The sequence below is a fragment of the Gallus gallus genome, chromosome 2 (assembly GCF_016699485.2).
Source record: "Gallus gallus isolate bGalGal1 chromosome 2, bGalGal1.mat.broiler.GRCg7b, whole genome shotgun sequence".
NCBI lineage: Eukaryota > Metazoa > Chordata > Aves > Galliformes > Phasianidae > Gallus > Gallus gallus.
The window spans coordinates 863,371-890,125 of record NC_052533.1 but is presented as its reverse complement, the minus strand read 5'-3'; the positions used below and the strand labels follow the sequence as shown (position 1 = coordinate 890,125).

Below are 26,755 nucleotides of genomic sequence, written 5' to 3'. Positions count from 1 at the left end.
GGGGCAGCGCCGCACCGACAGCCCCCGGCCCCGGGACACCCCCAGCGCCGGCAGCCCCGCACCGCGAGCCCCGCATCACAGCCCTGTTCTCCGCCAGCCCCGCACTGCGATTGCCCCCCAACACCCCCCCGCCCCCCCCCCACCGGGGACCCGCGCCCCTCTCAGCCGCCCCCCATGGGGCGCGGGGTTCCCTGGGGGGGCTCTGAGCGGCCCCTGAGGACACCTCGGCGAGGGGGGGGTGGGCGGAGCGCTGAGGTGGGGGGGCACAGCGCGGTGTCCCCGAGGGCCACCAAACGGCTGCGGGGCTGCGGACGGCCGGGAGCCGGGGGGGCGGGGGGAGCACGTGGGGGGGGAGGGGGGGCGGCACGGGGGCGCCGTGGGTGTGGGGCACCGCGCACGGAGACATCGCGGACGTGGGGACGGCGCACGTGGGGACGTCGCGCAGATGGGGACCGCCGGCGCACAGCGGTGCTTCCCCGCAACAACGCCTTCGGGCGGTCGGGGCGGTGACATCGGGGCGCCCCCCCCGCCCCACGGCCGCCCCGTCCACCCGCGGCCCCCCGCGGTCACCGCGCGTCCCCGGCGCAGCGGGAGGGGCCGCCCCCGCGAAGGACGGACGGTGCGGGGCCGGGGCCGCCCGTCGGGGTCCCCGTCCGCGGCGCCCACCCCAATGCGGCGCGGGGCCGCCGCGCTCCGTTCTGCCGGTGCCGGCCGCGCTCCCCGCGCCGCGAACAAACCGCGCTCTGTGCCTCTCAAAGGGGTTTTGAAGGGGCTGCGCCGCTTAACATTCCCCGCACCTCCGGCCCGGAACGCGTCTCCAAGGGGACGGGGCGGGGGGCCGCGGGGGGAGCGGTGCCAGAAGCCCCGCGACGGGGCGGCAGCGCTGCGCACCGCCTCCGGGTGCGGCCCATCCCGCAGCTCCGCGCTTATCGGACTCCTCGTCGGCCGCGGGGAGCGATGGCCGCGGGGACGGCCCGGCGGACGGCAGCGGAGTGCGGGCACACGGCGCACCGCGGCGCGGGGGGCGTCACGGAGCGGCTCCCGCTGGAAGCTGCGCTATGAACGGCGCGTGGAATCACAGACCGCGGCGTGGCCTGGGGAGAAAAGGTGCACAGCGACCATCAGCTCCAACCCCCCGCTATGTGCAGGGTCACCAACCAGCAGCCCAGGCTGCCCACAGCCACATCCAGCCTGGCCTTGAATGCCTGCAGGGATGGGGCATCCGCACCTCTGTGGGCAGCCGGTGGGACTGCGGTGGCACAGCACAGCGAGCATGGTTTCACCAAGGGCAGGGCCTGTCTGGCCAACCCATGGCTTTCTTTGATGGCGTCACTGCAGCAGTGGATGAGGGAAGAGCTGTGGGTTTCATCCATCTCTCTGGACTTCAGTGAGGCCTTTGACACGGTCCCCCACAACATCCTTCTGTCCAAAGGGGAAAGATGTGGATTTGCTGGGTGGGACCGTTCAGTGGATGAGGCACTGCTGTGAGGTCGGTGGTCGGCGGCTCCACGTCCGGATGGAGAGCGGTGACAGCGGTGTCCCCCAGGGCACAGTGCTGCCATCGCTGCTCTTTCCCATCTCCATCAGTGACACCAGCAGTGGATGGAGTGCACCCTCAGCAGTGTGTGGGGGCTGCGGGCTGTGCGGTGCAATGGACACAGCGGAGGGATGGAGCGCCATCGGAGGGAGCTGAGCAGCCCAGCAGTGCGCCCAGGAGAACCCCGGGGGGTTCAGCGAAGCCACACTGCAGCCACACACACTGCGCGCTGCCCCATCGCAGCACACAGCCCCGGTCCGGATGGGCTCTGAGCACGGATGGGGCTGTGGGTACCTCAGTGCCCTGCGGGGTGTGGGACCACACGGCCGTGAAGGGCCCCTTCCAACCCAAACCATTCCACCACCACCTTTACCACCCCAACCCTCCCCAAAGCGCGACCCGACCCGGCGCAGCGCCGCAGCACACACGGACTCCAAAGGCAGCCCCAAGTTTGTACAAAAACGTTTGTTTTATTTCACAAAATCGGGTGGCTGTGTGGCTGCAGGAATAAAACCGGCCCTATACAGAGGATCAGATGAAAAAAGTCAGCAGGTGGATTATTTATACAGAAACACAACAGTGTCGAGTCGGGGTGCTCTGCGGGACCGTCGCTCGTACAGTAAAAAATAGTCTCCATCTGGATCCTTGAGGCTGAAGCTGATCACGCTAAAAACAACCTGAGGTTATTCTAAACCGGACCGCGGGCCGAACCAGAATCCCCGGCTCAGCCCGGTGCCCCCGCAGGGGAAGGGCCCATGGAAGGAGGTCCCGGGCTGCACGTGGGGGGCGGTGGGCCGCTGGCGCTGGCGGAGGGACGCATCGCTCCTACGTGCGGGAAGCAACGCGGCTGCAGACGGTCGGGAAGGGCGACCAATGGTGCTGAGCAGAGCGCTCCCCGGGGCGGCTCCGTGGCTGTAAGCGCGGGGCTGGGGGGGCTCTGTGGGTTTGGGGCCGCGGCCGACCCGCAGCGGCATCTCCGCCACCGCCCTTCGGCCAACGGCGCCGTGGGGAGGGCAGCGTGGAGGGGATGCGCCCACAGCCCGACCCAACCCCCTGCCCAACCCCCCCCCACTGCTTCCTATCTACTGTGTTTTTTTGTTCGTTTTAAACATTAAAAAGCCTATGCTCCAAAAAGAGGGACTAAAAATGGCGTATTTTATTCCTCGGTTGGCTACTGCACCAAACTACTCAGAGGGAACGTCCAACTACTGCCTCCGAAGGCAAAAGGAAGGTAAAAACCGGAGCAAGAAAACTCCTACCATGGAGTGGTTCCATTCCAATCGATTCGCTCCTGGCTTCATCTCATATCACGGCTGGCTTCGTTCGCACCGGGCCCATATTTTCCCTATTAGGACGGCGATGCCACCCCAGGCCCTGCTGCCATCCTTGGCGACAGCCGCCTGTGTGGCACAGCCCACATCCGGCACCCCACTGTGCCGCCCCCCCCACCCCCGGCCCTGATTTGGGATCCAGTCTTGCTGCTTTGCCCGGGGAACCCACAACACGGGCTCAGAGGTGGGGGGGGGGCGCGTGGGGCATCCCAAGGCTCAGCTGACGCCTTCAGCGCACAGCTTTACCCCACTCCCCCCAGGAGAACCCAAAGCTCAAAACACCAAGAGGGGACAAAACCAGAGCCGGGGGCACCGGGAGCGAGCGGAGCACAGCAGGGACCGCCCAGCAGCGGTATGGGGACAGCGGCGGCACCGCCAATGGGCAGCCAACGGAGCGCTGAGGACTGCCAGGCTGGGGTGGGAGCGGGGAAAGGGACCGTGTGTGGATGTGCTCATCTGTGGGGGGGTGTGGGCACAACGGGGGGCGGAGACCTCCGGGGCAGAGGAGAGAAACGGAGTTCTTTTGGTCACCACTGTGTTGCTGTAGAAGTTCCTTCTCTCGGGTCGCTTATGGGGCGGCCGCGGCCGGCGGGGCTCCGGGGGGAGGGGGGGTCACCCCTTCTGCAGGCGGAGGTGGCTGCGCAGCGGGGGGATCTGTGGGCACAGCGGGCAGAAGAACAGTGAGAGCACGGCCGGGAAAGCAGGAATGATCCCACGTCCTCCCCTCCCAGCGCAGCACCGCTGTGCTCCACCTCTGAGCAGAGGGGGGGGGACACAGCGCAGGAGATGCTGATGGGATGTGATGGCATTGGGGAGCAGGGGAGGAAAAAAGGAAAGCACGGTAAAGAGCAGCAGGAATACGAGCTGACATGGAGGCATGGAAGCTCCAACCCCCCACCACAGGCAGGGCCACCAACCTCCCCATTTCATACCAGCCCAGGCTGCCCAGGGCCCCATCCAACCTGGCCTTCAACACCTCCAGGGATGGACGGGGCATCCACAGCCTCTCTGGGCAGCTGTTCCAGCACCTCCCCACTCTCATAGCAAAGAACTTCCCCCTCACATCCAACCTCAGTCTGCCCTCCTTCAACTTCACACCATTTCCCCTCGTCCTGCTGTTATCTGCCCTTTCCAAGAGTCGCCTCCCCTCCTGTTTGGAGGCTCCCTGGAGGTCCTGGAAGGCTGCAATGAGGTCACCCCGCAGCCTTCTCTTCTCCAGGCTGAAGAAGCCCAGCTCCCTCAGCCTGTCTTTGTAGGGGAGGTGCTGCAGCCCTCTGAGCATCTCTGTGTCCTCCTCTGGACCCTCTCCAACAGCTCCCTGCCTTTCCTGTATTGGGGGCCCCACACCTGGAGGCAGTACTGCAGATGGGGCCCCACGAGGGCAGAGCAGAGAGGGAGATGAGCGCTCAGAGCCCCAGGCACTGCTGCAGCCCCAGCCCTGCACACAGAAGCACTTACACATGCCATTGGGCGCTGCCAGAGGGACGCGGGGCCCAATGAGGCCGCCGGCCATGGGTGCCATGCCGGGTGGAGCGGGAGCACCTGTGGGGTGAAGGTTGGCCGACACTCCTGGCAGCATCCGGCCCGGCATGGGCTGTGTGGGCAGCATGGAGCCGGGCCCGGGCATCTGACCTGTGGGAGGAGAAGGCACAGTGAGACATGGGGAGCTCCGAGGAGATGTTCCTCCAGTGGAGCCCATGGAAATGGCAATTAGCACCCATCTATGCAAAGGGAAATCACAGAATGGCCTGGGTTGCAAAGGAGCACAGTGCTCACCCAGCTCCAACCCCCTGCTATGTGATGGTCGCCAACCAGCAGCCCAGGCTGCCCAGAGCCACATCCAGCCTGGCCTTGAATGCCTGCAGGGATGGGGCATCCACACCTCCTTGGGCAACCTGTTCAGTGCGTCACCACCTCTGGGGGAAAAACTTCCTCCTACCATCCAACCATGAACTGCTCTACAGTAACGAGAGCAGCCACTACGCCTCACAGCTTAACCTGATGGGAGAAATGAAATCACTGAGTTCATTACTGCGCTGCGGAGGTATTTCCACTATTAAAAGAGCGCTGATGTGATGGAGGGATTGGAAACATCCCCACCAGCTCTTCAGGGACGTCACAGCAGCACACAAACTGCTTCATCACACGGCTTCGGACACACATTGCACACTGCTGCTTTAAACCCTCCTTTGGAGGCATCCTTTGGCATCAGCCAATTACATTACTTTTGCACGCAGCCATAAAGGTTTGGTATCTTTACGAGCAAAGCAGCCAGTGGGCCCCAGGGCTGACTTTGGAAGTGCCCATCCCACCCCACACCGCGGGCAGTGATGTGAAATGAAGCCCTGTGACAGAGCCCTGCGATAGGGAGGGCTCTGAGAGCACACAGTGCACGCAGTGCACACACTCAGCACCCCACGCCAGCAGTGCCAGCTCCATGCTGGGACTGAGCTGATACGTTGGCACAGCACTGCTGACTCTGAACTCAGCTTTGGCTTCAGAACAGCTCTAATGTTGCACCGACGCTTCCACTCCCTGCAATAATTCCTGGATAATTACATCAGGCAAAAACCTGTTCCAGGTGATGGATGCCTCTGCTGACCCCTCAGGTCTCTCCTGCCTTTGCCCCGCAGTGCCCATCTCAGACCCAAAGCCCTGTGTGCTCCCGGAGCCTCAGCCCACGGGCACAGAGCTGCTCTCGGAGGCACTGTCCTTACAGAAACCAGAGGCAGGAGCACAGGATGAGCCTCCACGCTTCCAGGGACCCATAACTCCTCCAGTGAATGAGAAGAAAGGGCCCTTACGCCCAGCTGAGACCTCGTGTGTTCCAGGAATGGGAGCAGGAGGCCTCCCCCGGCATCTGCTGTTGTGGCATTTCTGCCATCCTCTCCCCCAGCCTGGCTCAGCCCTCCTGAGTGGCAGCCCTGCCTTCAAGCACGCCAACAGATAATGCTCAGACAGCCCGAGATGGAAGCAGAAGTGGCGTAAATTCACTGCCAGAGGCATCGGTGCATCTGTTCCGGCCCAGCTCGCCCTGCATGGAGCAGTGGGCAGGAGGGCGCAGCCGAGGCCCTCCCCACACTCATGGAACCACCCTTTGGAAACACCTGGAGCTCAATCACACCTCACGTGAGCCCTGAAGCTCCACCGACACCTCCTTGAAGTGCTGTCCCTTCACCCACTCCGACAGCAGCAGTGCCCCATGCCCGGTGCCAATGCCCACCCCCAGAACAGAGGAAGCTCTCCGCCTTCTTCTCTCTGGGAGGTGTAAAATGAAGCAGCACTGCAAGCCAAGGAGGTTCTGTTTGAGCCCCTCTGATGGGATAGGGGACAATTCTGCCTTACAGTCAGCGTTGGGTACCCATAAGGCAACAGCTGTCACCTACAGAGCCCCAAAACGGTGACGCTGAGTGGTAACCAAACAGCACCCAACCAACGCAGGGGGAATCAGCACTACCACTGCAGCAATGGCACGGTGCTTTTCTATACAGATCCTATGCTTCTTCGTTTCCTTCCACTGGAGACAGCGCTCCAAGACAGCAGCTCAGGCGTAAAACATGGAAGTGTGACCTACATAAGGGGGAGAGCTGCAAAAGCAGCAGACACGGGGAGAGAGAAAGCCATGGGGGTGAACAAAACGCAGCTGAGCAGAGGGAAAGGACGACTCCCTTACGTGGTACAGACTGCGGGCATTTTCTGATGCGTGCTTCAAAGTGCTCCACTACTAACAACGCCGTGGGCCCACGGTGCAGTGAAGCTCACCAGGAACGTGGATCTCCAAAGCCTTGATGCCAATTAAGTGAGCTCCATCTGTTAAACGAGCTCTGTAAGGGGCACCGCAGTGCTCGGCAGCTTTGTTGGAGGAACTGGAAAGCCTGAAGAAGACCTCTGAGATCCCAAAGTCCAACCCCAACCACCCCACTGTGCCACCAACCACGTCCCCAAGTGCCACATCACCGTTCCCAAGCACCCCCAGCACTGTGCTGCAGACCCCCACGCTCCACTCCCTTCTCCGGACTCAGCCCATGGCCTCCATGAGGGGCCCAGCACTGAGCACAGCCTGCAGCAGGAGACCCCTTGGCTGAGAACTGTGAATAATTAAGCATGCTAATTCCCTTAGCATCGCATCTCTGGAGAAAGGCACGTTTTCCACTTCACTTGCACGCCACGTTTCTGCCACTTCCCTCTGGTGTTGGTGCTGATGGGTCACACACCGACCCCTCCGACGGCCGTGTTGGGCTCCAGACCCATCCACGCTCACTGCTGCACTTCTGTGTCACACATGCCAGTGCAAGGCCCTTCATGGAGAAGCTGCAAGCAGCTAGATGCACTATGCCAGCCAGGACAGCCCTTGTGCAGCACAGCAAGTAACCTTCCAAGCACAGAACTACAGAGCACAGTGGGCTGGAAGGGTCCTTCAAGATCCCAGACCCACAGAATGATGGAATGGGGTGGGCTGGAAGGGTCATTCAACATCACAGAATGATGCAATGAGGTGGATTGGAGGGGTCTTTCAAGACCACAGAGCCATAGAATGATGGAATGGGGTGGGTTGGAAGGGTTCTTCAAGATCCCAGAACCAGAGTGATGGGATGAGGTGGGTTGGAAGGGTCATTCAAGATCCCAGAACCACAGAGAGGTTGGGCTGGAAGGGACCCCAAGCCCCCAGCCCTGCCCCCCAGCTCAGGCTGCCCAGAGCCCAGCTGTGACCTTGGGCACCTCCAGGGATGGGGCACCCACAGCTCAGGGCAGTGCCAGCACCTCTCCACCTCTGGGCAGAGACTTTCCTCCCCACATCCCACCTGAACCTCCTTCCTTTAGCTTAAAGCTGTTCCCCCTTGTCCTGTCACTCTCTGCTTGTGCCTTCTCTCCCATTTATAAGCTCCCTTTATGTACTGGAAGGGCCACAACGAGGCCACCTCGGAGCCTCCTCTTCTCCAGTTTGAACACAATCAGCTCCCATCTCCATCGCTGAGCTGCTCCAATCCTCTGAGCACCCTGACGGCCTCCTCCTGACCCACTCCACGTCTTTCTTGTGCTGAAATATTAACACACCTTCAATAATGCATCCCTGGGAGGAGCGGGGAGCTGCCCACGCGGACAGGAGCTCTGCAGCCGTGAGGATGACAGGGTGGTGTGAGTCGGGAAGAAGGCAGCAGCCAGCATCCCACGTGGCACCACAGCCGTCCTGCAGCCCGGAGGGTCCTCCTGCACACCCAGGTTCCGTGTGACACAGCCAAGGCAGAGCTCTCAGCCTGCCTGCCCCGATCCCCCGCTACACCCCACGGGCCCGGAATCGTGCATGAATGCTGCACCACCAGCACTGTGTGTACACAGCACTGCTGGGCACCCCACGGACAACCCGACTGCGCACAGAGAGAAGTCAGCCATGTGCTCCTGGGACATGACCAGCTGCAAGGCAACACAGAAAAACTGGGCAGGTTTGTTTTCGAGCCCAGCCTGCTTCTGCCTCCAAATCCAGGCATGCTGTAAGCAGCAGCTCTCCCTCCTTCCATCTAGAAACGCCTCTCAGATCTTTCTACTGCTTTGTTTCCTGCCATCTCTTCAACTTATGTCAATCACTGTAAAGACATTCGACTTCGCATTTTGCTCACAGTCTGATGAACCAACAGCTCCACTTTTCACCACAGTTAAGGCCAGCAGCTCGCCTGGTGACAGCCTTCAGACCCACAGTAGAGCCGAACCCACACCAGCATCCTGCCTGCTGACACCAATGAGACCCAAAGCTGAGACCCAAAGCTGAGACCCAAACCCAGGCCAGCCCCCTGCCTGCAGCCCCCAGTGAGACCCAAACCCATGCCAGCATCCTGCCTGGTGGCAGCGAGGGGATGTGAGGTAGAGCCAACACCCAGTGGAAGACCCAGGCATTGGGCCCCTCTATAGGTGGGACTACACCCACTGCGATCCCTCTATGGAAGGCCCCCACATTTTGGCACTGAGACACTGAGATTCTGCTGCAGGCAGGCAGTGAGGGACTTCCAGATGCAGACACATGGCCAACAAGGTGAAGCTCTCCAGTTGGTTCCAACAGACCCCAGACAAACAGCTGAGCAGCAAATATTGCTCCCGACCAATGTATTAAATTATTTTACTGCTCACTTGCCAAGATTTACAGATAAATACATCACAGTCACCCCAGGAAAGCACAAGGGAGGAAGATGCATACACTGTGATAGAAGCTCTGTTGGTTTATCACAGATAAAACATGAGCAATCTGATGCAACGGGGCCGTTTTTCTTTTCCTGATGCATGCAGCCCACGTGTGTGTGTGTGTGTGTGTGTGTGTGTGTGTGTGTGTGTGTGTGTGTGCAGCTGCTGAGTGCCCAAGGGCTCCAGCAGGACTGCTGGACACGATGGCTTTGTGTGCACCATCTGCGCAGCACATCCACGCTGCGATGCTCCGATGGCGAGGAAGGAGAGCTGCACAGTGGAAAACTCAAAGTACCCAAAGAGGAGAGCTTCTGGGTCAGCATATCTGCAGACTGCAGGGTCCCTCCTATGGCACAGCCCCAGCCTGGCTCAGCACACAGAGCTGAACTCAGTGGAGGAAGCAGTGAAGCCCCTGGTTTGCTCTCCTCGCCCTATTGCACAGTGCTCCACGTCCATCAGCTCACCACCACCCAACTGGGGGGCGGTCGATCTACTGACCAACTTTAATCAGGTTGGAAAGAGAGGTGTGCTCAGTAATTAACACAGCACTGCACACCCCATAACGCACATCGGAGGGACGTGCAGGGCCTGGATAACTCTGGTGGGGCCGAGGTAATAAGGCATTCTGTGAACTGAGGATGCGAGCATATTAGAAACGAAGCTTTATTAGTCCCCTAATGAATACAACAAAGCGTATTATCTCGTTATACTTTCAGCCTCAATAGCAGCCTGTAAGAGCTGCTCTGACGGCCCCCTCCTATAAACCACTTTCAATTTGCCACTTCTCCATTGCACAGAACGTTTCTCCATTGCACTAAATGAACAAACTAACTCATCGATGCAGCATAAAGAAAAGGACCAACCAGGCTGCAACATCACTCCAATGCAAACCAGAGCCTATTTTATCACAAAACCATAGGAAAGATGCTTAGTTAAAAGTCAGCAGCTTTGTGTCTTAGGAGCAGAGCTACCCGTTTTGCAACGAAGCGCACATCTTTTGGAATTAATGGTAGGAATGCTGCATTCCAAGCTGGTCCTGCACAGTCACCTGGCCACTCTGCTTCCTCACCCCTCCACGTTAAGAATATCTCCATCCCCAAAGACATCCAAACCTCCGTGGGATGCCCCCTAAGCAACCTGCCCTGCTGCTGTGCATGCAGCCACCCCTCAGAGCGACACAGCTCTGTGATTGCCATCCGACAGCAGCACAGCCGTGGGCAGCAGCTGGGATGCCCTGAGGAAGGCACGGAGCGCACCGCAGTTATGCCTCCTGCCATGGAAAGGTGCCTCAGGAGCTGCCTGCTCTGCTCCTCAGCTCGTGTCCTTCCCCTTAAGCTTTTATCTGATCAGACAGGTCATGAACTGGAGCAAATCAGAGCGAATGATTGCTGTTGAAGGAGCAGAGATTGCCTGGCATGAAAAAGTCTAAGGAAATACAAACAGGCTGAAAGACGTTTGGAAATGACACTCAATGGCAGCTCTGCTGTTACCTCCTTCATTTTTTCCCCTTCAGAGCTTTGGGAGCTTTTTTTCCCCTTTCAGAGCCCACGGTCCCACCAGGCAGCGCCCATCACCTCCATGGCAGCATGGCATGGGCTGCTATGGAGTTCCACGTGTTTCATCAGCCCTGACACCAACTGACAGCGGGGAGAGAGACCTCCTCCTCTCCCTTCCATCTCCTACGGGTGCTGATGGCCAACGCTGGGGCCGTGCTCGGATCCTCACCTGGCTGGGGGGGGTGGGGTGGAGGCATCTGGTGGTGCATCATGGGGTACGGCGGGGGCTGCTGGTGGGGCAGGAGGCCCTGGTGAGCCGCCGTGCCCAGAGGGTTCAGCCCAGGCCCGGAGTGCTGGTGGGGCTGCTGAGCGTTCTGGCTGTGCTGCTGCTCCATTTGCTGCCGGGCGCGGAGCTCAGCGTACTTCAGCTGCTCCATGTGGAAGTTCTGGCGCTCCGTCAGCAGCTGCTGCCTCTGCTGCTCCAACTGCGGGGAGAAACACAAAGGGGGACGTTCAGAAGTGCACACTGAGAGCCTCGCAGGGGGGCACCTGGAAGCAGAAACACACCTCCCCCGTGGGCAGCGGTGGGCACAGGGCTGTATCCCAGCTGCACCCAATGAACTCACCTCGTCCCACCCTAAAGGCCCTCTCAGCACTACAGTGAACACATTACTTGATAATAAACCGGAGAGAGCACTCAGCATCGATGCAATTCTAGCAGAAACCGTGCATCTCTATGAGGAAAGGCTGAGGGAACTGGGATTGTTTAAGCTGGAGAAGAGAAGGCTGCGGGGAGACCTCATTGTGGCCTTCCAGTACTTGAAGGGAGCGAATAAACAGGAGGGGAATGGCTGTATACAAGGGTGGATGGTGATAGGACAAGGGGGAATGGTTTTAAACTGAGACAGGGGAGGTTTAGGTTGGATATGAGGAGGAAGTTTTTCCCCCAGAGGGTGGTGACGCACTGAACAGGTTGCCCAAGGAGGCTGTGGATGCCCCATCCCTGCAGGCATTCAAGGCCAGGCTGGATGTGGCTCTGGGCAGCCTGGGCTGCTGGTTGGCGACCCTGCACATAGCAGGGGGTTGGAGCTGGGTGAGCACTGCGCTCCTTTGCAACCCAGGCCATTCTATGGTTCTATGCCTCTTAATTAAGAATCATAATGCACTTCTATGACTGCTAAGAAACCAGCCCTATGTGTGCTACTGATGGGCCAGGTTTGCAGGGATGCTGCAGCTGCACTCCGTGAGCGATCTGGACAGCGTTGCCGTGGAGCTGCACATCTCAGGGATGCCCTCCAGGAATCCCAGCCCCCCCCACGCTTTGTGCTGCCCATTGGAGCGCTGACAAAACACGGATGAGAACCAAATTCCACTACAGAGCGTGCATTCAGCAGCAGAACCAGATGGGGACAGAGCTGATGAATAATGCATCCTGCTGGTCGGGGGCTGTTTGTCAGAGCGTAGGGACCACAATGTGATTCTTCATGCTGCCATGGACCCTTTGTCCTCGCCCAATGGGATAGGTTAGGGGGAGGAACTGGATGAAACGAGGAGACACAGACACCAATGGTGTAATGGTGCATGTATGGCAACAGAGTCAGTAGGTGGCAGGAGGTTCAGAAAGGAACTGCTGCAAGTGACACTGAAGCCCGAAGCACTGTTAACCCACACTTGTTATGTTCACGTACACTGCTGCTGTGCTCCCTCCATGGCACCCTACCCTGGTGTGGTTTGTGAGAAAAGATGGTTGGACAGAGGAAAAGGGTTCCGACATACAAGTTACGATGCAGGCTTGTGCTGAAACCATGCAGAGCCCAATCAGCCACTTCTGTGTTAGGCTCCTGATAGGATCACAGAATGGTTGGGTTGGAAGGGACCTCAAGGATCATGGAGCTCCAACCCCACACCACGGGCAGGGCCACCAACCTCCCCATTTCATACCAGCCCAGGCTGCCCAGGGCCCCATCCAACCTGGCCTTCAACACCTCCACGGATGGACGGGGCATCCACAGCCTCTCTGGGCAGCTGTTCCAGCACCTCCCCACTCTCATAGCAAACAACTTCCCCCTCACATCCAACCTCAATCTGCCCTCCTTCAACTTCACACCATTTCCCCTCGTCCTGCTGTTATCTGCCCTTTCCAAGAGTCGCCTCCCCTCCTGTTTGGAGGCTCCCTGGAGGTCCTGGAAGGCTGCAATGAGGTCACCCCGCAGCCTTCTCTTCTCCAGGCTCAACAAGCCCAGCTCCCTCAGCCTGTCTTTGTAGGGGAGGTGCTGCAGCCCTCTGAGCATCTCTGTGTCCTCCTCTGGACCCTCTCCAACAGCTCCCTGCCTTTCCTGTATTGGGGGCCCCACACCTGGACGCAGTACTGCAGATGGGGCCCCATAAGGGCAGAGCAGAGAGGGACAATCCCCTCCCTGTCCCTGCTGGCCACCCCTCTGCTGATGGAGCCCAGGATCCCATTGGCTTTTTGAGCTGCAGGAGCGCACTGCTGGCTCATGGTCAGTGTTTCATCCACCAGGACCCCCAGGTCCTTCCTGCACCCCTGGCCATGAGCTCAGCACAGGACTGCAGTCTGCCAGTGGAGGGCTGGAGAAAAATGGAGGCAATTGGTACCATCACAGTTCCCAGTGGGAAGGTCCCAGCACTCTGCTTCTGTGTGCTGCAGGACCTGCAGGAGCAAAGCAGGGCTGCCCAGCAGGACGAGCACACACAGCTCAGCTCACCCATAACCCCACACCTCACGTTCAGGCACACAGACACGGGCACAACTCTCCCCACAGCCCTCAGGTTTGTGGCAACGCATTTCGGTGCTGCTGCAAAGTGATTCACCATGAGAGGCACTCTTACAACCACTCTGTACGTATGTGCTCACGCAGCAGTCTGTGTGACAATTCCATCTTCAGAAAATAACCCCTCCCTGTACAGAAACGCTGAAGGAAAGCATTCGTGTGTGATTACAAACTCTGGGTCAGCGAGGCTCCCACCAACGGGATCCCCACTGCACACAATCAGAGCTGGCAGCACCCAAATTGCTCCGGCTTAAACACTGAGTCCATTTGTTTTGCCCATCACCTTCCACCGCGCAGTCTGCAGCACACATTTCTTCCAACACTCATCTCTGCTGTAACACAGCAGCAAATGAGGGCATCTGCACAGCGTGCAGCAGCACTGAGGGCTTTTCTGCTTTAGTTGTTCCACCCAATAGCCACAGTGACAGGTGAAAAGACCACGTTTCGCTGCCAGAGAGCCAAGGAGGAAAAAAATCTGCATGCACATTTTTAAGAAGGAAAATGTCACACGTCTCGAAGTGGAAAAGCCCTGTCACTAACAGAACGTAGCCCCAAATAAAGCCGGGGAGAACCTCTTCAGAATAGTTAGGTCCATTTCCAGCACTGCCAATCAGTGTCGGGGCAGACGCTGCACTGAGCTGGGGGAGGATGCTGAGCAATGCAGCCATTCCTGCTGACATTCTGCTGCAGCGAAAGACCACAGCTTGTCAAACCCCATCAGTGTGATTAATGCCACAGCCTGGATGTAAATTCCATTAAACTCACACGGCAGGGCAAACGTGACAACTCCTAGAATGACCAGTCAATACCTTCAGCACATCTGGAGTAATTGCCTATTGACAGAACGAGCAAGGTAAGTGAGAGAACAGCACACACATGGACTGCTCCTCGGTTACAGTGCAGTTCTGGGTCAGCTTTGTAATAGCTGGAGGGGAACTGCTCCAGCAAAAGCCCATGGAGCTGCAATGGGAAGGAAGGTGTGCCTGGCAGGGTCTGACTGCACAGACAGCAGCTCCTCCTGTTGCACCCTGACTTCAGCAGATGCAGGTAGCCATGAGCCATCCCCAGCAGTGTTACTATCACCAATCCCAGCCCGGGCTGCACCTCAGACACTCCCCACGGCACTGCCGTTTCCAGCTGACCCCACCTCACCACCCATCAGACTGAAGACAAATCAGCAACACTTTGCTTTGCTTGCCCAGCTCCTCCAGTTCCACCTCACTGCCAGATGAGCCCAAAGGGAGCGTATAAACAGGAGGGGGAACGGCTGTTTACGAGGGTGGACAGTGATAGCACAAGGGGGAATGGCTTTAAACTAAGACTGGGGAGGTTTAGGTTGGATGTTAGGAGGGAGTTTTTCACCCAGAGGTGGTGACGCACTGAACAGGTTGCCCAAGGAGGCTGTGGGTGCCCCATCCCTGCAGGCATTCAAGGCCAGGCTGGATGTGGCTCTGGGCAGCCTGGGCTGCTGGTTGGTGACCCTGCACATAGCAGGGGGTTGGAGCTGGGTGAGCACTGTGGGCCTTTGCAACCCAGGCCGTTCTATGGTTCTATGACACATCCATGGTTGCTACCAGCAGTCACCTCTCCTTATCTGACGTTGCTGCTTCCCTGTGCTGCAGCTGCTGCTGCCCTCCCACCTCACACAAATCCCTGCCCACCGTTAGCAGCTGGATGGCATCCCTCCTGCAGGATTCTTCCAAGGATATCCTCCAAAAACAGGAGGTGAATGCTTAAAACCAAACCTCCAGAGCAGGTCAGGAGGAGGAGGCAGACAGTGCTGGCTCCCCATCCCTCTGGGGAAGCCAGGTATCCATCACTGCATTCTCTTTCCAGGGAGCAGCCGTGCTTATGTCAGTGATCAGACAGGTCACAAGGCCTGCACAAAGCCCACGTGGCACAAGTAACAGGAAGCACATCTATGATGCCCCCAGTTTGCTGCTTATGGTAAAGGGGAGATTCTGCTAACGGGAGGGCTCAAACACCACAGCACAGGGAACAACAAACTCCAGCTGGGGTAGAAACTGCTGCACAACGGGGAGCAAAGCTGCAGCTGTTAGCACACGTGAAGTCTTGGTAGTGCTGAGACCCCACGTCAGCCCAGCATCCCATTACTTACTGCCTCCTTCTCTCGGTCCATAATGGTTTCCAGCTCCTCGAAATGGCGAAGCTTTATCTCCAGCTTCTTCATCTGCGTTTCCACCAGGAGAGCAACCAGGGACTTGATTTTTCTTTCTTCCACTGCTGCTAGGTGCTGAGAATAAAACACAGAGCTCTGCTTTACGTGCATTTCATGGTTACCAGCCACCCCTACACCTGGCTGGAGCCATTCTGTTCTGCGTATGGACAGAAATCAGGACAATGGATTATCAACTTTATGCTCAGCATCAGAAGCCCTCAGAACACTACCAAGCTTTTAAACAGGTGTTTTGTTATAACACAGACAGCACTGTGGTTGCTCACTACTCATTAGTAATCCAATATTCTGGACAGAGCACGCCCAGAGGGGATGCAAACAGGGGAGCACCTCACTATAAAGCCATATGACCTCTTAGTGCAGCAGTTCAGCCCCAGGATGGGCAGAGCCTGCAGAGAAAACTGCCTGTCTATGAAAAGAAGCTCCAAACAGTCCCATCCGGTCTCATTTTAGAACCAGGCTGCAGAGCTGTGTGTGCATAGTGCCAAACAGAACTGCAGGAACATGCACAGACTCCCTGAAAGGCTGTGACAGCCACACAGACAGGCACCTGACGTGGGACACACAGAGCTTTATACATGGCATGAGACAGCTCGTGTCATGCTGCACATTTCCAGGTGGGAGAGGCACACAGACTCACAACGCCTTCCAGCAGCTCTCATTAAAAGCTTACAGCTCCAAGTGAGGCCATGCTCAGAATGGGCACTGCCATGGTGTTCCTGCATGGCACCAGGGCAGTGTTGGCGAATGGGCTGTAGTGAAACTAATGGATTTGCAGCAAGAGACCTCTGTAAGTGTAAAGAAAAGAGAATCTTCACCCCCGCAGAAGGACTCAAGGCCAGGCTGGATGGAGCTGTGAGCAAGCTGGGCTAGAGGGAGGTGTCCCTGCCTGCAGCAGGGGGTTGGAAGCAGGTGATCCCTTCCAACCCCAACCGTTCTATGAGTGTGTGTGTCTGATCCTCTGTGATTCACCATCTGTGCTGGGTCTGTTTCGCCTGACAGTAAGTGGTGATGATCCCTGTGGCCTTATCCCAACCCAGGGGTGTTTTCTCAACATCTTTCCCCCCCTGACCCCCCCAGGGGGCTGTGAGGGGCAGGCTCTGAGCACCCCATGGAGCTGCAGGTGTCCCTGTTTGCAGCAGGGCAGCTCATCCCCTCCAACTCAAACAGTTCTGTGACACAGAGGCTCTGCCCTCAACACTCACATTCATTGGACATCACCCTCCAGACAGGACAACCTACCTCCAACCCTTGGTTCCCCTTATGACACAACTGCAATATTCCTCTGATATCAAATCACGACCAGCTCTGTAACAGCTCTTCACATGGTCAGGTCTGGAGCTTAACGTGAAGAACTGAATTACCCTCTGACAAGACACAGCTCAGTGAGAGCCTCAGCACTGTGGGGTCTTAAATGCAGCTGGAAGGAGAAATCCCTGCTGCATCTGAATTCTGCTCTGAAGCACGAGCACTCTAATTATATTATTTCCTATAATGTAAAGCTAGAATTTTGGGGGAATATTAGTATGATCATAATGAAAACCACCATCAGCCGAGTCCCTTCTCCCTCCAGCACTCATTAGCACCTAAGGAAGGCAAGTGGGATATCGTTTTGATTCGGAGAACAAAGATTTCCACCAAACAGAGATTAAACTCCATGCTTTAAAACAAAGCACGGCTGGAAGTGCCTGCAAGGCTGATGAGGCAGCAGTGGGTTATCCCTGTGCTATGCAGGTGGAAGGGTCTGGGACTGGGAGCAGTGTGGGTGCAGATGTGATGCCGAAGGAAGGCAGACAGAAACCACGTGAAAAGAAAACAGACACTGAAAATGATATTGTGAAAGAAGCAAAGGCGTTCTGGCTCCTGCAAAAAGAGAACGAACAAAGGAGAGCATGCAATTGGTAATTACGGGGTATAAGAGCTACCAGACAGGACAGCGATTCAAAGCACAGCTCATTAAGGGACTGCAGACAAACAAACAGGAGACGAAGGATGGCCAAAAGCACCCTGTGAGCAGACAGCAGCACCTCTTTGCTCAGGCTTCATCGAGCTGTCCATAAAAACCCGTGCAGCGCTGCAAGTGAGCACATCACCTGCTTGTTCCCAACCAGGGGTCACAATGGCACAGCACAATGGCACAGCACAAAGGCAACGTGAGGGTGCTGCTTCCCAGCCGTGTGCCTTCAGCACCACAGGCAGAGCCACGTCCTTACAAAGGATGCCAAATGTTAGAGCTCTTTCTCAGGGACGCTCACTGACTTCATAAAGGCATAAGCGGTGCCTGAATTACGTTACACAGCTTCACTGATGAGGCCAAGCAGAAGAAACCAAAGATGGCATCTGTGGCCTTTCAAGGTATGAGAGATCGGGACACGAAATTCTACAGCTCTGGAACAAAAGACCATTTTAAAAAGAGATCTAAATGTGAACTGCAAACCAAGCAGTGGATATGTGTACAGAACAAACCTTTGCTTTGGTGGCAGCTGAGGCGAGAGCAGCAGCTGCAGCTGTAGCTACGTTTCCTTCCGAGATCTCGTGTTCCACTTTCTTCTTCCCAGCCTCCATTTCTTTGTCTTTGCTTGCATCAACGTTCTCCTTGTTCTCTTCTGCCTCCTTTTCTTCTACGAGAGATTTGTGGCCAAGTTCGTTACGTGCATTCCCCCTTTGTTAACAGCATGCTGCCAGGACAGGAACTGCACTGCTCTGAGTCAAACAAACCCATTCATCCACACACCACCACAGTCCTGCGTTACTGCTGCTCATCCAAGTGCTGAAGTGGGGACAGCATTAGTTTACAAGGATCTGATCCAACAAACATATTCGGTTTCCATCCCGTTAAACCCTTTTCTGCCATCAGTGTGCTTCCACCAGGCCTCCTCTAGCTGTATTTCCAGACCAAGTCCCATTACCACCTCTCCTTCCTATATGAATTCCAACACATCTCGTTCTTCCTGGTGCCAGCATGCTGGCTGCAAGCCCCAGGCAAGAGCAATACACCCCCCATGTACAAGGGAACGTGTTACAACAAGAGGAACATGCCATGGGGGAACAGCCCATCCAAGTAAAGGCTCTGCAGCACCTCACAGGGAAACCACCCCACCAAGTTCATTTCTAAGCGTGGAAGTGGGCAGCCCCATTTCTCTGTGTGATCACATGGAGCATAATACAGGCAGAATAAAAGAATTTGTGACCTATACTCACTCTGCTACCATAATTTCTCCACCCAGTCATGACATGCTGTGAAAGAAAGCTCAGCTGAGCTCTATGAGTTCAAGGAAGAATTCAGTGCCTGGGCTTTGCAGCAGAATTGAACCAGAATATTTACTACTGAAGCACGAAGCAGCCCAACGTGCAGCAGGAAATACTTCTGCCACAGGTGAGTTTATAGTCCCTTCCAACCACTTTAAGAGGAAGGCTATTAAAGCCAGCACAGCTTGAGGAACAGCTGGGGACCATTACCTGGTTTGGTGTCTGCAGTCGCTTCGCTTTCTTGTTCCTTTTCTGGATTCCTCTCATTTTCTCCTTCTTGTACTTTTTCACCTTCCTCAATTTCACTCTCTGCTTTGCTTTCAACCTAAATGGGATGAAGGATTGTTTGGAGAACGAGAGCTATGCAAGGCATTCTCTGTTGACTTGGTTTACAGCTTTCAAATGAATTCACTGCCATAAAGGAGGATTAAATTTTAAAGGCTGAACTTCTGCTTAAACCCATTTTGACACTCATAACGCCAACCTGAATAAAGGCAGTAACTGCAGCATCAGCTCCAGCAGCCCAGGCTGAGCGCTCCACCTGATGGGATGTGACATCCTGCAGCACCACGGCAGGTGAGCACATCTACTGCTCCCTGCTGTCCCCACGTGGATGTGGGCACACCTCACACCCAGATAAGTGTTTGCTATGTTAACAGCACGTACAACATCCATAGAATCGTGGGATGAAACACAGAATGGCCTGGGTTGAAAAGGAGCACAATGCTCATCCAGTTCCAAGCCCCTGCTATGTGCAGGGCCGCCAACCAGCAGCCCAGGCTGCCCAGAGCCACATCCAGCCTGGCCTTGAATGCATCCATCTACCCACACATTATCTATCACTATCCAAATAGTGAGGGACTGTAACCACAGCAGTGACCTGTGGGAACAAATGCCACAGCTGAATTACGTGTATCTGCCCAGGAATTGGTGGGAGAGAGCAATGTTTGCAAAAAGGAAGGGAAATAATTTCAATCTGGGCGCCTTAAGAGAGCATCAGTGCAATGAGCAGCAGCTTCATGCTGAAGGCTGGAAGTATCATTTTCCCCTTGGAGATTTCCTGCAGAAAGGAGTTCCACTGACCGGCTGCCTTCATTCAGCACAGCCACATTTCCCACACCCGGGGAACGGAACGGCTCCCAAAGCAGCACCCAGAGCTGCAGAGATACACCCGGATTGAAGCAGCACTGCTGCCACTGTCATTGGAGAGTTCCAACAGTGCTTAATCGTTATTCAGGTTGTCTGCTCAGCCCCACTCAAACGTGGTTGCCAAGCAGTGCAAGGAACCCAAACAACTCACCGGTTCCCAGGAAGGCCCTCATCCCTCTGATCCTGACAGAGCCAAAAGCTGCATTCAACTCTGGGAAAGGCAGTTTGCCACGAGACAGACTTTTCCAGGGCAAGACTTCAAAGCAACTCCTGCCTTAGACCGCTACAAGTCCTGAACAATAGCAAACCAATGTCCTCCTGCAGCTGAAGTCCCCACAATTCATTTGATAGCGACTGCCCTACGCTTCCTCCCAGCCCCAGCCTCCTTTTCTCAGGGCTAGGAAACAAGATGCTGGCAGAAGAAACGTCGCTGTGACTGAAGACCAAAGCACTCATTGCAAGTGGAGTGGGGGCTGCAAGCTGCTGGGGAGCACTGCTCTCAAAGGGCTGACCAGCACCCCCTACCCCTTCCTATCAGCCATTTCAGAACGCAGCAGTTCGGGTTGCTGAGTGTCACAAGAGCCTCATCAGAGCCATATGCTGAGCTGAGTTTACCTTCTCAGGCTGCTGCCCATCTGTCTCTGTTTCCATTTTTTCTTCTTCGGCTCCATCTGAGAACACAAATAAAGTATTTAGAATTGTCATAACATTCATTCATTACGCACATTTCAGAACTAACTCAATTTTCTGTTCCCTACCGATGGTGGTTTGTAAGGAAAGCCACACAGCACTGAAGTCCTGGAGGACACAAAGCCTCTTACATTAATCTTGGTTTAAAAACCAAGTTTGCTTGCAAATGTAAATGGAGCAGGTTTTGTTTTCAGCCCACCGAGCAGGACAGAACACGGCATTATCTGTGCTCTGCTGATACACCCAGCTTGCCCACAGAGGGAGAAACACTCAGCTCTATCAACTCCAGCTCTGTAAAGAAGAGCTGAACGCACAGCTCTGCAGTGCTGGAGACACACAGTAATTCCCACTGCTCAGCCACAGCATTATACAACGTTTTCCCCAATACAGCCAATTTGGTTCTGTAGATGGTTGTCAGTTACGTGATTAACCTCAATTAGGGGGCTGCCAGACTTGGAACTCCTCCTCAGCACCGGATCCCCTGAGCTGCTTTTGATGCATGGCCCATCCAGCAGCCCTCTCCGGGGCTGCAGGTCAGCTGAAGGTTTACATTCTGTCCTGCAGGTGCCACAATTCTGCGCTAAGGTTCTCCAAAGCAGCGCCTCATTACTGCTTACACAGCACTCGACGCCTTGCAGACAATACAGTGGAATTTGCTGGCATCCCACGTGCCATAAAGACAGAATTACAGAACCATTCAGGTTGGAGAAGACCCCTGAGACTCCCCCCCGACCCCCCCCATGCCCACTGCCCACATCCCCCAGCGTCACATCCCCATGGCTCTGAACACCCCTGGGATGGTGACCCCCCTCCCTGGGCAGCTGTGCCAGCACTGACCACCCTCTAGGGAAAGAACTGCTCCCCACATCCAACCTGACCCTCCCCTGGTGAACCTGAAGCCATTACCTCTTGTTCTATTGCTGCTACCTGGGAAAAGAGGCCGACCTCCATCTCACTACATCACTATACAGAGCCCAATGAATCAGAACTGAATGATGCTCAAGGCAGAGAAGGCAGCCCAAAAGGTGTCCTGTGATGGATGATCCTGGACAACAATCCCACCATGACCATGCTCCTTCATTCTCCCACTTCCTCCCCAGCTGTACTGACAGCAGTACCTGTGGGTTTGCACTGGAGGCTGGATCAATGAAGTGATCCAAGCTAGAGTCACAGGATGGTTGGGGTTAGAAGGGACCTTTAAGATCATGGAGTTCCAACCCCTGCTATAGGCAGGGACATCTCCCAGCAGACCAGGCTGCTCACAGCCCCATCCAGCCTGGCCTTGAGTGCTTCCCAAACACCTTTTTTGTTTGTTTGTTTTGCTTTTTCACTATAGAAAAAAATGATTCCTATTACAACTGCTGTGGATGTGTTGTTCTGCACACCACCCACTGCCTCCTGTGTATACATAGAATCACAGAATGGTTGGGTTGGAAGGGACCTCAAGGACCATGGAGCTCCAACCCCCCACCACAGGCAGGGCCACCAACCTCCCCATTTCAGACCAGCCCAGGCTGCCCAGGGCCCCATCCAACCTGGCCTTCAACACCTCCACGGATGGACGGGGCATCCACAGCCTCTCTGGGCAGCTGTTCCAGCACCTCCCCACTCTCATAGCAAAGAACTTCCCCCTCACATCCAACCTCAATCTGCCCTCCTTCAACTTCACACCATTTCCCCTCGTCCTGCTGTTATCTGCCCTTTCCAAGAGTTGCCTCCCCTCCTGTTTGGAGGCTCCCTGGAGGTCCTGGAAGGCTGCAATGAGGTCACCCCGCAGCCTTCTCTTCTCCATGCTGAACAAGCCCAGCTCCCTCAGCCTGTCTTTGTAGGGGAGGTGCTGCAGCCCTCTGAGCATCTCTGTGTCCTCCTCTGGACCCTCTCCAACAGCTCCCTGCCTTTCCTGTATTGGGGGCCCCACCCCTGGATGCAGTGCTGCAGATGGGGCCTCACGAGGGCAGAGCAGAGAGGGACAATCCCCTCCCTGTCCCTGCTGGCCACCCCTCTGCTGATGGAGCCCAGGATCCCACTTGCTTTCCAAGCTACAAGAGCACCCTGCTGGCTCACGGTCAGTGTTTCATCCACCAGGACCCCCAGGTCCTTCTCTGCATTCCTCCCATTGGGAACCTGAGGCATCTTTGCCAGACCCCCAGGAATACCCAACATTGGCCACAGCGCCATCGCAGCGGCTGCCATCAGGATGGACACATTCCAGCCCATGACGATGTGCTTCCTGCTGCTGCCTGTCTGGGTTCTGGCTGATGAGGCCAAGCTCTTCAAGCTAATAGCCTCTTATTTACTGTCTGCGTGGCATCCAAATAGCTGCAACACAGACATCTGAGGAGCTCTGCCAACACTGCCAGTCCTGGGAGTTACAGAGTGCTTCCTGCCCAGCTTACAGCCCATCCACCTCTGGCACCCACCAAGGCAGGAATGGCCGACTAGGTGAGCTAATGGGGCAAAAGGGAAAGCAGAGATCCGCCCTCTGGCAGTGCTCCTGCAGCAGTATGACCACCATGGGCTGTGTGCACACACCACTGAGAGAAGGGCTTTAACAGCAGTGGGGATGCTGTCCTTGGGACTGAGCTCCCAGTGCCAACCCTTGGCCCATTCACTCCTCCTGATGAATGCAGGCCTTTCAGGATAAGGGATACCAAGCGTGCTGGTGGAGAAGGACATGAGATAACAAGAGTTTCGATGCAGAACGCCAGGAAGGTGACTGAGTAATGCACCACTTCCCAATGCTCTGCACAAAAATCGTCCTGAAGGCCAAACAGCCCCAGCTGCTCCATAACAGCAGACACGAGGGCAACTTCAGCACAGCCTCGTGCTCCTTGTCCAGGATCCCACAGCTGCCAGCACAGACACCCCACTGCAAGGTCATGTACAGAGGCAACGAGGAGGGAGCTTGCTTGGTACCAACACAGCAGTGCTGGTGGAAAGCCCTCACCCATCTGAGGACAGCAGCTGGTGGAGGGGGGCTGTTCTCTGTAATCCTCCCTTTACTGCTAATTCCCCCGTGCTACACTGAAGCAAAAAAGAGGCATGCAGTGCATTCCTACAACAGCAATAGTTCTGTAGGAAAGTTTTTATAGGAGCCCCTTCCACATATATAAGAAAACCATTAAATAATGCGTAAGAAAAACGCACTGAAATCTCTGACCAAGATGATGGTTTCCCTCTTGGCTTATTGAAGATAAACCGACTTATGTGACCCATCTGCCACCATGATTCAGCTCACGGTGGAAAGGGACACACCTCAGGAGTTACAGCTCAGAGCAACTCCCATAGGACACAAGGCTTCCTGCTCTACCCAAAAGCCAACAGCAGGTCTTTCGGACAGGACTGAATTCCCCCTTCTGTTCTAACCTCAGTCCTGGGGGTGAGGGTTCCTGTGCTCTGATTGCAGCACACAGCAAAGTTCCCAGTCTCAGGGTGGTGGATGGTGATGCGTGGTGCCCTGCAGCACCCAGAGATATTCGCGTGTGTTGAGCTGTGCGGCTGCATGGCCAACCACTACTGCTGCTTCTCAGGCATTCACTACTAAATTCCACAGGAGCCGAGGTGAGTTCCATCAAATAGTCATTTTTTACTTGCAGATCCTGGCAGCTATTGCTACTGACTGCTGCCACAGAAGATGTGCCAAGGCAAACACGCTGTAAGAGTCACAGAGTCAGCCATAGAGTTGGCCATAGAGTTGGCCATAGAGTTGGCCACAGAATGGTCTGCTTGGAAGGGACCTTCCAGCCCACCCCTCTGCCATCTCAGGGCTGCCACCCACCAGTTCTGGCTGCTCAGGGCCCCATCCAGCCTGGCACTCTCCTTCCTCCGAGCCTTCACATGGAAAGTTCTCAACTAAAACCATCACATACAGTATTCTCAGCAAGGAATAGCAAGTGCCCTTGGACTCTCTGAGCACACCTGACTGACTCTTTCAGAAATTCTTCTGTATTAGAGGATCATATTCAGCTACAGAAAGAATTAGATGGTACTTATGTGTGACAGCAAGATTACTGTGAACATCCTGACTTAACCTAGGTCTTCAAGTCCTGGCTGTAAGAAAACATGCTGTTCCGAACCGAGGATGACAACTCAAGGCAGGTTGGAGTCAATGGCTTTGGAGAAGTGCTGTCCTGTATCAGCTCCCAGGCCACTATCTGCAGTGACAGCTCCTGCTGGCTGTGCCATTCATTCCATACTTGTGCACACCAAGGAGCCCACATGGAAGTCCTACATGCAGTAAAGAAGAAAGCTGCTGCTTATTAGTTTTGGAGTTACAAATAGGCTTATCCTGGGTTCAAGCAGGTTTTTGCTCCTGGATGACAGGTAATTCCAGTACCTTGTAAGCTATTAACGTCCAATAAAAATGAGTCTCAAACTCAAGTATGAAAAGATCTGCAAAGACAAAGAAATGTATTTCTGAGCCTCTGTGTGAGAGGTAAGAGAAACCACTCCTGCATTTCTGCAAGATACAAACACAGCCTTACTGACTTTGCTACGTGATGGCATTAGGTTAAAGAGAATAAAACTGGTGATGCAAATGAGCGCTGATTATTGGAGATGCACATTCCTAATATAGAAGGGGAAGACCTGGCTTTAATGAGAGAGACCCTGCAATCCTTTTCACAGGACAGCCACGATGCTCTGGCACCACTCAGAGGCTTTGCAATGTGAAACTTGCAGGGTGAGGGAAAAGAAAGGAGAGCTGCTCCTTACCCCCACTGCAGGAGCTGCATTGAGCCCTGAGGCTCCAGCTGGGGGGAGGGGAGCTGCCCGTTTCAGCAGGGTTTGCAATGCTTCAGAGTTAAAGCACAGCCTGGGGAACCCATGAGAAATCATCTTGCCAAAAATGAGGCAAAAGAGCTTCTCCTCCATACCTATATTGGCTTTTCTACTATATGTTACAAGACTGCCTGTAAAGTGTTAAATGCAATCATCACTTAAGTTGCTTACAGCTGCAGCGGAGCAGTAAATCAGAGCACCATTCCCCCAGTGTTTGCTGTCACAGATGAGCTACAGTGCAGAGCATCCGTACACCACCAGGGAAGCAGTGCCAGGGAAACACTTGGTAGATAAAGCCTGAATCCACACAGCTGCCTCCACCAGGGGCACTTCAGAGACTCCCCAGTGCCCAATTTGGCACACATATATGCAGGCATGCAGTTCATCACCTCTGCAAAGTTATTAGGAAAGCACACACGCTCGGAGATGTGGGAGGAACGCTGAGCACATGGGTGTGCTGCACACTGCTCTGCAGCTCCATCCCCAGCCTGCAGAGCTGGGCTCCTTTGGTGGCTCTCCGGTTCGTTTTCATTACAACAAAAGCATCTCCCATCACACTGATTACCCCACGGCCCTGGGAAGCCTCTCTTGACCCTGCTGTGCTTTACAGTATCAATCTGAAAGGACCCACCAGAGATTCCAACAACGAGGACTTAACAGCCCACGTTCCTGGCTATCAGCGGTACCCCCAGGAACCACCCCAGTGCTGCTTTCCCCTTTTGCACTCCACAGTGCCCATCGTTCACCACCACGAAGAGCTTCACTTCTAAAACACACCAGCTGATGAGCTCTAATTAAAATACAGAAGCCACAGTGGGCATTTTCAGCTCTCCGTGGTGACACTGAGATGCACCACTTTGGGTCTGGCCACCAAAGCACAGCTGCAGCCCAGCCCGGCGCACCCAACGCAGCCCTAAGGCACGACCCATGGCTGAGCTGGAGGTGCTGATTGCAGTGACCCACTTCACTGCTGCTGAGCAGCTCCCCCAGGGAGAGCCATCTGCTGTTGTCCTAATTTATGCCATTAGTCACAGCCCAACACAAATCGCATTAGCCGTAACAGGGCAGTATTACTTATACAACTCGCTGCAGCTCATTCAGAAGTAATCGTGTTATGGGCAGCTGCTCTCCAGCTCCACACATTACATGACAAGCATCTCAACAGTCCTGCCTGCAAGTTGTGGGCAGGTTCTCCTCAAGGAAGGGCTGCCAGACCAGCAACTCTACCAGCAACGTGGATATGGTGAACTGCCACAGTTGTGCTGCAGGACAGAGAATGAAGGCTCAAAGTCATGATAGAGGTCCTTAAGGTGAATACTACAGCAGAAGTTGTTCTCAGAGCATCATCCAGGTTGGAAAAGGCC

The 26,755-nt window shown here is 55.5% G+C and overlaps 2 protein-coding genes and 2 long non-coding RNA genes across 6 annotated transcripts in view; 2 read left to right on the top strand and 2 right to left on the bottom strand.

The window, feature by feature from the left end:
- GIMAP7L5 (GTPase IMAP family member 7-like 5) overlaps window positions 1-26,755 on the bottom strand; it is a 598,436-nt gene that overhangs the window by 115,442 nt on the left and 456,239 nt on the right. The gene's annotated exons all lie outside the window — the stretch shown is intronic.
- LOC121110061 lies at window positions 929-2,661 on the top strand. Its single transcript, XR_005857941.2, has 2 exons — window positions 929-1,107; window positions 1,588-2,661. It is a non-coding gene; the product is annotated as an uncharacterized LOC121110061 (long non-coding RNA).
- Window positions 1,988-26,755, bottom strand: part of SMARCC1 (SWI/SNF related, matrix associated, actin dependent regulator of chromatin subfamily c member 1) — a 67,565-nt gene continuing 42,797 nt past the window's right edge. For 2 of the 3 annotated variants that reach the window (XM_025147375.3, XM_015281170.4), the window contains 7 exons: window positions 20,538-20,593; window positions 18,984-19,098; window positions 17,991-18,145; window positions 15,447-15,581; window positions 10,765-11,020; window positions 4,327-4,500; window positions 1,988-3,522 (listed from right to left, as the gene is read on the bottom strand). In XM_025147375.3, the coding sequence (XP_025003143.3) occupies window positions 3,437-3,522; window positions 4,327-4,500; window positions 10,765-11,020; window positions 15,447-15,581; window positions 17,991-18,145; window positions 18,984-19,098; window positions 20,538-20,593 (977 nt within the window). In that variant the 3' untranslated portion in view covers window positions 1,988-3,436. The remainder of the gene's footprint in view (window positions 3,523-4,326; window positions 4,501-10,764; window positions 11,021-15,446; window positions 15,582-17,990; window positions 18,146-18,983; window positions 19,099-20,537; window positions 20,594-26,755) is intronic. The other variant, XM_046927752.1, reaches the window with a different exon arrangement.
- Window positions 14,888-15,605, top strand: LOC121110060. Its single transcript, XR_005857940.1, has 2 exons — window positions 14,888-15,083; window positions 15,164-15,605. It is a non-coding gene; the product is annotated as an uncharacterized LOC121110060 (long non-coding RNA).